Consider the following 12,358-nt stretch of genomic DNA (forward strand, 5'->3'; position numbering starts at 1 on the left):
CGAGAAGGGTGTTGGCATCGTTTGTGGGGGTCAGGGGAGGTGGGAGGGAGGAGCAGCTGGGAGTCGGGGTGGTGAATGGGGGTGCGGGGGGGTGGGGCCACAGGGGAGCAGCAGCGGGCAAAACGGGATACATAAGGCAAGCGGGAAGAAGGGCAACAGAAGCAAAAAGGCCAATACAATTAACAGGCAAGAAGGCAAATACAATTAACAGGAAAAGAGGCAGAATACAATAATCCGGCAGCAATTGGCAGAGGCAGACAATTACACAGAGGCAGGCAAGAGTAATGGCAGAGCCGAGGGGAGCGGCGAACTTACAGAGATGGCAGCAGCGGGGCACGGACACACAGGTGGGGCTGTGCGGTGCGGGGAGCGGCCTAACCTGCAAGCAGGGTCAAGGGTTACTCCGTTCACCGCGCAGCGGCCGCCATATAAGGGGAGGTGGGAGGGAGGAGCAGCTGGGAGGCGGGAGTGGGATGACGAATGGGCGAGCGGGGGCGGGGCCACAGGGGAGCAGCGGCGGGCAAAAGGGGATGCAGAAGGCAAGCGGGAAGAAGGGCAACAGAAGCAAAAAGGCAAAAAGGCCAATACAATTAACAGGCAAGAAGGCAAATCCAATAAACAGGGATAGTGGCAAAAGGCAGAATACAATAATCAGGCAGCAATTGGCAGAGGCAGACAATTACACACGAGCAGGCAAGAGTAATGGCAGAGCCGAGGGGAGCGGCAAAATTACAGAGACGGCAGCTGTGGGGCACGAACACACAGGTGGTGCTGTGCGGTGTGGGGAGCGGCCTAACCTGCAAGCAGGGTCAAGGGTCGCTCCTTTCACCACGCAGCGGCCTCCATATAAGGGGAGGTGGGAGGGAGGAGCAGCTGGGAGGCAGGAGCGGGGCGGCGAATGGGCAAGTGGGGGGGCGGGGCGGCAGGGGAGCAGCGGCGGGAAAAACAGGATACAGAAGGCAAGTGGGAAGAAGGGTAACAGAAGCAAAAAGGCAAAAAGGCCAATACAATTAACAGGCAAGAAGGCAGATACAATTAAAAGGGAAAAGAGGCAAAAGGCAGAATACAATAATCAGGCAGCAATTGGCAGAGGCAGACAATTACACAGGAGCAGGCAAGAGTAATGGCAGAGCCGAGGGGAGTTGCGAACTTACAGAGATGGCAGCAGCGGGGCACGGACACACAGGTGGTGCTGTGCGGTGTGGGGAGCGGCCTAACCTGCATGCAGGGTCAAGGGTCCCATTAGGCAATAGGCATAAGCATCAAATAAGTCACAAATCACTTTGTCTCAGATGAGGCCATAGGAATATAAGTCCCCCCAGATACATTTGTGCACCCTAATGCTACCCAGCACCAACAGTCCACAGCCCACTTGTAGAAGTGCACACACTACTATATAAATCCCCATCAGCATGACGCTTGCGCTCTCCTTTGGGGTACCTGGTGTCCTTTGTACAGGCTTCTGGGCCACGCGCCCACCTACACCAGGAAATAGGGCAGTCCTTGTCCCCGGGGGCCTCATTTGAGGTCTCACCCCATTTTGGGGCACAATGCCACAAGTAAGGGGGGCAGGGGTGCAACTCACCCTGCCTTCACTCCAAAAATCCAGTGCCACCAATATATGTGAGATATCATAGGTAGGGGTGACCCTGCTCTGCCCACATTAATCAGGGACCTCCCTTCACGCAAAGGAATGGTCCCACAAGCGTAACGCCCATGGCTCATCACCCAGAAGCTCAGCCCCACTCACCAATCCCTGGGGGTGAGCAAGTTTAGGCTGCAGCCATCCGCCACTCTGCTCTCCTAATGTTCCGGTGCAGGCACCTGGTGCGGCTGGGAGGCTCCCGCCTTCCTTAGCAATGCCCGCACCTAGGCCTGGCATCCAGCTAAGGGTCCCCGTCGGAAGTGGCTGAAAGGAGTCCGCTGGGCTCTCCTCTTCCTCAAGGGAGCCCCGCCCAGGATCAGGCTTCCTTGGCCTGACTTCAGGTTTGCATCATGTTGGAAGTAAGAGCCCACTTCTCGGGCAACACACAGGGCTCTTTCCTCGATTAAAGCCCCACCCACAACCAGGCAACACAGAAGATTTTCCGCGCAGGGATTCCTTCTCTGCAGGATTCCGGAATGAAACTGGCTGCAGAGCACAGCGCTCTTGAACGCGAAACAACAAAGCGCTCCCCACTGTTCAGGGCAGTGTGAGCCCACACCTGGGGCTCAGGCCACCAATGACGGGAGTGGTGCTGTCCAAGCTGCAGGGCAAAAAGTGTTCCTCCCCAAGTCATCCCAGTGCAAGCCCACTCTTTTAGAAAGCACTCACCAGCGCTATGATCTCCCCAGCACAGGTGGGGAAAGGACAGGGCACAGGCAGGCCAGCACGCAGGGCCCCTTGGCAGAGGGCATTCCCTTCAACCACACAGCAGGCGGGGGCTGAGTCCCAGAGTGGTTCCTCCTGGCAGAGTATTCTTCCTCGGATCCAGTTCCCAAAGTTCAACAGACATGGGGTCACAGCCCATTCTCTTATAGTTCCAGTGTCTTTGTTTTCCCCTGGCCCAGGGCCCTGAGCCCAGTCCAAACCAGTTCTGGGGGCACTTTAATAATCTCATTACAGTGCACAACACTCCCCATTGTAAATGTAAGCCCTGGCCAAAGGCACACCACTAGGGGGCTGAGCCATCATTCTGTAAAGTAGGCACAGCCCTATTCAGGTGCAGGTTCAGGTGCAGGTGCTACTCCTCCTACCGCTGCAAATGCAGACCAGGCCTAGCCAGCCTAGCTCTGACTTATCCACACTCTCTGGAGCCACTGAACCTCCCCAGCCCCTGTCACTCCAAGGCCAGACAGTCAATACACATAAGACAGGCACAAAGACACCTAGCACACAGAAATTCTGTGGTACTGTAAATTTCGGAACCATGTTGGTAGCATGGTCCTACCCTGCCAATTTTGGTATCAGCGAACCGCAAATGACTAATGCGGTATGTATGAGTGTTTTCGTCATGTTTCACCGATGAATTCACTGCGTACACGACACTACATGTCGAACCCTCGGGTTCCATTTTAGAAGGGTAACCATTTTGTGGTTGCCCTCACATAGGCTGCGCATTGAGGCCATGCCTAGGCCTAAAGAACACGCAATCTTTCCTTGACTTCTGTGTGACCTATGCAAACTGACTCCGCAGCCCGGGGTCAGTCCTGTCCGGCCGGTTCCTTTTACTGCGGCCTTATGGAATTAGCATCAGGGCCCAACAAATCATAAAGTCGTGTATCCCACGCGACTCCTGACTAATCCCTTTCACACCTGACTCTGTTTCCTACTTTATGGCTTGTTTTACGAGTAGGAGGTGTCCGTTTTATTGGGGTCTGCTGCTATCTGATGAGGGTTCTGAGCCTCGCTGGGTAAATAATTATGTGCCGGACGAGCTGAAATGTGGGATTATCATCATGACTGTGCTCTTTCTTTGAAGCGAAAATATGTGAACGACCACTTGTAAAACAGGGGCGGTGTTGCCCAGAGCATAATATTCTGTATATAAGAAAAGACTGGTTTTTGGTTAGAGGCAGTCTCCTGAGAACATACATCGTGTTGTACTTCTCGGATACCTGTGATTGGTCTGCAGCCAATAAATACGATCTTTGACTTCACCTAGAAGACTCTGTGTTTCTGTGGTCCAAGACAGGAAGAACTCGAAGTCTTCGGGTGTGTCCCCTGGCACCGCTGGGTTGGTTCTGAAAAACCCAGTACTTCAATGCCTACTTCTAAAAGAGGCATTTCTAAAATAGTGACAATAAATCTGCGAACACCAATACGCAGCATTTATCACCACTATTCCAAATATACGAAACTTGATCACGCTACCCCTCTCATGTGAGGAATTACCACTGACGCACATATCAGGGAATCCCCGATGCATTCCTATGAGAGGGCAGCCTCACAGCAGTGAGAGACCAAATAGGCTGTTTTCACTACCAGGACATAACACACAATTAAGGCACAGGTCCTACCTTTTACCTACACCGCACCCTGCCCATAGGGCTAGCTAGGGCCTACCTTAGGGGCGACTTATATGTAGTAAAAGGGGAGTCATAGACGTGGCAAACACTTTATGTGCCACGTCACAGCAGCAGTAAGCTGCGCATGCAGGCCCTGTTGTGGCAGAGGCCTGAGAAAGGTTTGAAAGGCTACTTTAGTGGGTGGCGCAGGCAGCACTGCAAACCCACGAGTAGAATTTAATTTACTGACCCTGGGTATATGAGATACCACTGTACAAGGGACTGATAGGTAATTTAAATATGCCAAACAGGTGTAAACCAATCTTACCAAAGAGAGCACATGCACTTTAGCACCGAACAGCAGTGATAAAGTGCCCAGAGTCCTAAAACCACCAACAACAGGTCAGAATAAATACAGGATGAAGGCAAACATTTCTGGGATGACCCCGCAAAAAGGGCCAAGTCCATTAATCATCAAGTACAGTGACTCAAAGTCAGCTGTCTTACAAGCATTTTTAGAATATGGAGCACTTACAGCTGCATGAAATCCTTGAAGATTAGGTGTAAGGGCAGGATATCGCACACCAGGATGTTTCTTGATTCCTTTCATGACCTCTGAGTGGTCGGCCATCTAAAAAGTGAAATAAAGAATTTTAATGTTCAGCCTCATATCATGCTACCATCATTTCTATAATTTAGCTTCTATATTCTTTTGCTCTATAGTCTGTTTTGAGCATCAAACCATCCAGAAGTACTATATCCGACTTGCCAGTCTAGTCATGTAACCTGCTTTTGGTGCAGAGAATAGTCGCTCCTCGAGACCCAAGAGACTTTTCATACCACAAATACTTTAAAACAGGCTACTTGGTAAAGGCTTCCCTTCCATACTACTACATAACATCCTATGTAACCTTCTGCTGGTTGGGAGTAGAAGATGCTGCGTGAACGCAAGGAAAAGATACTTTTAGAAAATAATTTAATTAGATTTAGCCAGCAAGGAACTCGCCACCAATCATTCCACAAATCCTGTACACTATATCGGTCATGTTGCCTGCCATCAGCATGGAGAAGAAGCCAAGCCAGAGCTATAGGCATACTTTTCACCAAAAAATGCACACCACAACCTCCTGTGTGCCTGCTTGGTCATGTGACCTTCCAACAAATCAGAAAATAAGCGAACTCGCAGGCTACAGGCATGCTTCCCATCAGAGTTTTTTTTATAATGACAATCAGCAAGGGTCTCAGATACATCACTGAACCTACCCCACTTTTTACAAGCAAGTTTTAATAGTGCCCAATTTCCTGAGAATCCTCATCAAAGTTCAAACGAAGATGAGGATATCATGTACTAAAGACTGTTCCATTCAGGAAGTGCCTAATGCTCAAACCTTTGCAACACAAATATGTAGTCTTCAACATGTGCTACACAGAAATTACACATCTTGTTACTGCTACACTGTCACCCAGACCACGTCCTGTAAATGCCTAGAACTTTAACCTTTCCCATTCACCAGCAAATCTAATCCATGCTCATCAATTTAGTTTAACCATATTCAAGTCTCCTGACATGTTGTTGTCATTACTCAGTACAAAGTTTTTGCATTCTTTATCATGAAAGAGAGCTCATATCTATTTCCACACAACCTCAACCTCTTAATCCATGCAGGGAACAACATCCAACACAAGGGCCCTGTTCTCAAGACAGGGGGATGTCTCTAAGTTATCACCATGTCTCTATGAATCTGCACTCTATGCAACCGGGATCACCTCCATTGTTGAATTCCTCACCTTCCTTCTTTCCACCATTGGCAATTCATAGATGCCTCCTTCAAACTGACCTAGAGACACCATTGGAACCAAAACTTTACATGCAAAATGTCAGAGAGCATAAGCTGTACTTAGTACCCACACCCCCATTATTCAAAAACTCATACCTCCTCGGTGACTCATTCACTAAGATAATAAAAGATTTGTGTGACATACTCCTCAATGATCACCATGTCAAGCAGCTCATCACCAAATCCAGAAACTCCAAAGGTTAACCTCTTGACTGCATCGGGACTGCCTCATCCTTAATTAACTGCAAGGTCCACATACCCTTGCACTCAATGAACTACTTTACAAACCTTTCCTCTTCCTCAACACGCACTTATATTCCAAATTCAAGCAAAATATCAAGAACAATCCTGTCACTCTTTTTAAAGGCTTCCCCCATGACAAGTTCCAACTGAACCCCATTGGCCTTTCAAATTCCCACAAGCAAATACTCTTCAAAGTAAAAAACCTAACCATGAAAAATTCAACTTACCATTAAAACGTGATCCTTCGAAATCAAACGTACCATGCTAAAACCAAGAGTTTTCAGAGAATAAGCACAATATGCACATACAAGAAAATAAATGAAGACAGACTAATGCCCTAGACAACCTCACTGGACTCAAAACATTCCTCTCAGCATGAAGATATCTTATTGCTACAGTAAATACCTCCCTCTACAAGTCTAGCTTCAAAGAAGTAAGAAATAGAAGCAAGGTTGTTCAGTACTGCAACACCCCACTCTCAGTCTTACAATCACACAAACAGTTACAAGTAATACACCATTGAACACATCTTCATGGTGAACATAATCACTCAATAATAACACATAGCAGCAATTATCTATGTTTTCATCCCCTATCACCTAACTATCAAAGTGGACAACCTTCAACCTCCTTTGCATAGTGATCTAACTGATATTCTCAACTTAGACAAAGTCAGTAGCTATGAAGAACATTAAGGTAGTATCAGTTACACTGACTTTCAATGCCAACATCCTTACCCCCCTTATGAACATTGCAAATACATTCCCATCAAGAAACTTTCCCTAATGACCTTAAACCAGGACAGATTCTCCCCTGCGGTTACAAGAGACCACAAACCACCAAAATGTCATCAGAAAAATTGAGCTAGCATTCTCAAACCAATGACTAGGATTACATCATCCAGAATCACCTGCCAGACAAACAACCTGGCTTCAGCCTTGCTGCGTCTCCTATTTGTGTAGAAGAACACTAGACAACACATCAACAACAATAAAAATGAGCACTGGCTCATCATCCTCAATCTCTTTGTGGTTTTAGTAGTGCTGAATGCCTGATACACACAAATGGTACATAGCACTGCATTGGGTCTCATCATGTCATTCAAATCACTATCGGTTCATCCGGATGGAAAGCTCAAGATCACTGCAACTCCCTATTTCCTGCAGAATTCCAAAGGTTTCATCTTAGCTGCTATCATATTCATCATCCAAATCAGCTAACTTGGTGCAATATGCAATGAAAACAGCCATAAATATGCTAACCACACTCAACTCTGCCTCCAAATTATATTGGTTCATGAGAATCAGTGGCTCAAAACCTGCTTAAAACTAACCCAAAGCTGAATGCTGATCACCTAACAAATGGTCAATCTGACAATAAACAAAATTCCTGCTGGATCTCCTTTTATTAATAACTGGTGTAGCTAAGGTAGATTTATGAAACAAACAATGTAATCTCCATACATTTTAAAGTTTTGCAGGCACAGCCTCTGAGAACCAGCCAGATTGAAACCCTTAGACGGTTTGATTTCTTTGCCCTGCAAATAAGCCGAACTGAAACAAAATCAATGATATAAAGATTCTGGCCAACTATAACATGAACTATTGATGGGTTCAATGACATATCATAAAGGAGGATCATATTTACCAATATAAGGTATGAACATTTCACCTTTACCTTCTTGAATATTGAATATGGCACAAGAATAGAGCATGATTGCTAAGGTATAAACTCCTGGTGAGATGTGTGACTTGTTCCAAGCATATATGCATTTTATTTTTTGCTCATGTTCAGTCATGCAAAAATGATTTTGTAACTAGGGGGCACATTTATGAAAAACTCATGCAATGCAGTGCAGCAACCAAAGTTGCTGAGACCTTTTCAGAACAAAATACTAGGCGTAAACATAGCTGAAATCTTTTCTAGCCACACATGCAAAATTTGAAATGTTTGAGAAAATAAAACCTTTCCCAAAGGTTATGGCTACTTTGAGGGGGTAAAACGTTTTGCTGCAAAGCCCTGTCTATCTTTTTTAGTAAAAGCGTTTTTGGATCATAAACAATGTGTGGTTGCATGGTAACAACCATGTGGTCCTCATGGGACACGCCCGTGATACAAAGTAGAGCAAAGCAGTGCATAAGGGTACCTAGCCTTAGTTTTGGGCTATTTTAAGTGCAGATTAAAATGTGTGCAGGATAGTAAAGACTTTGCCCTTTGTGTTACCTTCTACCATCATAAAGCCTTGATAAATCTCACCCATGGTAGCGATTTCATTGATGATCATGTCTTTTGTCAATATCTTTTGGAATAAGAGCCAATATTTAAACAGATACCTTTTAGCTGTTAGAGTTTACAGCAACCATGTTCTACTCGAGGCAATCTTTTCTCAAACCAAACTTTTCTGCATTACGGAGCCTCTCCACTTAATTCAGTATTGTGCATCAGCCATCATTAATGATCCTTTTCGTAATCAGACAGGGATAGTGTCTTTAACAGCAGCTTCAGTATGTAGAATTCTGAAGTTGCACTGAGGAGGGCAATGAGGTTTTTTTCCTGTGCCCATGCTGTACTAAAAGCTGTTCTTCCTTTGCCAGTGAGGTAAAAAATATTATGCTCCAAGTAATCCACAGCAAGCAGAGTGTATGGAGTACTGCGTTGCTAGTGGGATGGGAGAGGTCTATTCGGACAACACACCGGATGGACATGGCCCTTGTGGCTAACAAATGTTCTGTCAGCTGGCCCTGCTTGCACCCATCGTCAATCCCATGGACTCAAAATTGTTTCCTACGCAGACGACACCCATCTCATCCTTTCCCTATCCAATGAACCCAGCGTCTCCAAACACAACTTTCAAGAAGGAATGGAAGTGGTCACCAGGTGGATGAAGAACAGCTGCCTACAACTAAACACGATCAAAACTGAAGTACTCATCTTGGGCCCACACCCCGATGCCTGGAACAACACCTGGTGGCTCCCTGCCCTTGGGTACCCACCCTCCCCCACAGACCACTCACTCAAACTCAGAATCATCCTGGACTCTGAACTCAAATTAGACCACCATATCAATGCTGTCTCTTCCTCCTGTTTCCACACCCTACGACTCCTACGAAAGACCTTCAATTGGATCCTCCTCGAACACAGGAAAACCATTACCCATGCCCTCATCAGCACCAAACTGGACTATGGCAACGCTCTCTATGCCGGTATCAGCAAGAACGTCACCCGCAAACTCCAGAACGTCCAGAACGCCTCCGCCAGACTAGTCCTCAACCTTCCGCGCCACTGCCACATCACCCAATACCTGCGGACACTACATTGGCTCCCTATCCAGAAGAGAATCACCTTCAAGCTTCTCACCTACACCCAGGGCCGGAATGGCTACCGGGCTTCTCTTAATAAGCAATGCAAAACAAATGTTTTAACAAATAAACTTCAAAGCTATTTGTTTTGTATTGTTTGTTTAGAAACGCCGGCAGCTCCCCGGCAAAAAAATCAGCACCCTCAGCAGTGAACCTGGACCCCACCCTACCACCCAAGCAAAAAACACCCAGTAGCCAGTCTGGCCCTGCCCACACCCACACAGCCCTCCACAAAATCGGACCTGCCTACCTGAACTACCGCCTCTCGTTCCACGCACCCCATAGATCCCTACGCTCAGCCCAGTTCTCCCTCACTACGGTGCCATGCATCAAGAAGACCAGAACAGGAGGTCGCTCCTTCTCCAGCCTTGCAGCCTAGGCATGGAACACCCTCCCACTCCACTTCCGACAGATGTCAACAGTCTCCAAGTTAACAAGACCTGGCTCTTTGACAGATTGCCGTGAACACCCAGGAGTTTCGCCCCCCACAGCACCTTGAGACCCTTTCAGGTGAGTAGTTGCGCTTAACAAACCTATGATTGATTGATTGATTTAAGTGTAGTTGTACCTGCAAGGGAAGCATAGTGTTTGGCTGTCACGCTAGTTGGGCTAATAAAAATTAATTCAAGAAATGCATGCATTCGAGTGCTTTTACGTGGAGCTATTGGAGTATTCCTCATCTATGATCCAGTACTATTAATTTTAGTAAGCCTAATTTCACCTTCATTATTTACATAATTTTTTGCACCTCAAAAGCCTTGAGGATCACACCAGTGGGGCAGCACATCCCCCTTAAGCCTCTGACAATCTATAGTTGAAATTGATTATTGTATGTTAATCACTAAAAAGTGCAAATGACACGCTGTCCTTTGATTTATGCATGTTTTGGTGCAACTGCTCCCTCCAGAATTTAGGCCCAGATTTGCTAACATTTTGAGCAAGGGATTTTATCACTTTTGTAATGCTGCCCTAACAAGAAATATATTTCTGGATTTACTAAGCCACGTAAAGCCTTTAGGGCTACCTAGGGCCTACCTTAGGGGTGACTTATGTGTACTAAAAGGGAAGTTTAAGGCTTGTTAAGTAGTTTTAAATGCCAACAGCAGGCCTGAGACAGGTTTGAAAGGCTACTTATCTGGGTGGCACAATCAGTGCTGCAGGCCCACTTGTAGCTTTTATATTACACGCCTTGGGTACATGGTATACAACTTTACAAGAGGCGTATAAGTAAACTAAATATGCTAATCAGGTAAATACCAATATCACCATGTCTAGGGGAGAAACACATGCACTTTAGCTCTGGGTAGCTGTAGCACAGTGCTCAAATTCCTAAGGCCAACAAAAAGAAACAGCAAAAAGTGGAGGTAAGTAGGCAAAAAAGTTGCGGTAAGACTATCCCAAAGATGACAAGTCTAGCGGGCCTCTTTTAACAATAGAGTCAGATAAGTCATCATGGATCATTATTAAGGAAGGGGCGCGTCTACTTGCATGATCACCCTATTTCTTAGACTAATGTTGCTAGCTTTTTATCTACCTGGCCCAAGTGCAGGAGCTCTGAATGCTCATACATGCTGAATTGGCTAAAACCGTATTGGCATACTTAATTTTCCTTTAAATCCACAGTATATGATGTCCAAAATTCATCCATCCTATGAAAAGTTAAAGTCACCTATGAAGTGCAGCACCAATGCACCATTCATTGAGGTGGCCAGGTGAACATGACTCCATGCATTACACTGTAACCTGGCAGCTGCAGTTTCGAACTGCTAATTCAACCTGCCAAAATAACCCCTTTTGACAAGCCTAAAGGCTTCTTTTAAATATTTGAAGCCACCCCTAAGTAAGTCATCATGCAAACGTTTTTTATCGTGTGTTGTATTTAATATTTTGATGCAAACTTGTGAACTATCTTCGTATTTTTTAACTGTGCTTTTATGATTGTTATACTGCAATCAAAATAAAGCTGATTTGATTTGATGTCATCATGCAGCATCATTTATGAGGAAGGGGTATCAGTTCTTGTAGGAAAATGCCTCTTTTTGCATGATCAATGCCAATTCGTTGGACTGATGCTGCTGGTTTTGTGCACTACGACTCTGCTAACCAGTCCCAAGTGCATGAGCTGAGACTCCCTAAAACATGTAAAAATTGACTTTACTCCTAATTGACACATTTAACATACATATAAGTCCCTAGCATATTGCACAAAGGGTACCCAGAGCCTGTAAGTCAAATGTCACTAATGGGCTGCCGCATACATCATGCCACCCACTACAGTGACAGTGCAGACATGATTACAGGGCTACAGCTGTAGACAGTATGTGCAGTTTAAAAAAAGTTGAAAATGCGACCTGCCATAATAAACCCTTTTGACAGGTCTGAACCCTTCTTTTAACTATGAATACGACAAGTCATCACTATGTAGGCCTTACTGCCCATTAGGCAGCTTGCATGGTGAGAGAAAGTCATTCTATTTGCCCTGTTCACTTCCATTGTATGACAGATACTAGAGTTAACTGACTCTGACTGTTTCCTGGGCTCTGCTTATCAGGCCCAGGGCAGTGCCAGTGCCAGTGCCCTGATGAAAAATGTATATGGTAATTAGGCATGATTTCAATTGGCAATGACAGACCCCTATAAGTCCCTAGTATATAATAAGGCAAGGAGGATTCAAACTACCTATAAGTCCCTAGTATATAATAGGTCAGGGAGGTTTATAGGCCCGTAGATTTCCTGCACCGGAGTGTGCACTGCTGTTTTTCTTGCTGTCAATTTTAAAGGCAGCCATACTTTGCAGACTGTCTTTAAAAGTAAATTATATGAAAATTCAACTTTGGACGGCAACAATGATCTTCCAAGAGCAATTGAGACAGCAGAAGGAAGCCCTGAAGTGGCTGATCTGATCACTAAAGGAGGAAGAAGAGTTGCGTT

At 45.7% G+C, this 12,358-nt stretch overlaps 1 protein-coding gene across 1 annotated transcript in view; it reads right to left on the reverse strand.

The window, feature by feature from the left end:
• HMGCLL1 (3-hydroxy-3-methylglutaryl-CoA lyase like 1) overlaps window positions 1-12,358 on the reverse strand; it is a 938,297-nt gene that overhangs the window by 662,950 nt on the left and 262,989 nt on the right. Inside the window, exon 4 of the mRNA XM_085609190.1 lies at window positions 4,523-4,618. Coding sequence (XP_085465316.1) covers window positions 4,523-4,618 — 96 coding nt within the window. The remainder of the gene's footprint in view (window positions 1-4,522; window positions 4,619-12,358) is intronic.

Source organism: Triturus cristatus, chromosome 6 (genome assembly GCF_964204655.1).
Source record: "Triturus cristatus chromosome 6, aTriCri1.1, whole genome shotgun sequence".
Taxonomy (NCBI): Eukaryota; Metazoa; Chordata; class Amphibia; order Caudata; family Salamandridae; genus Triturus; species Triturus cristatus.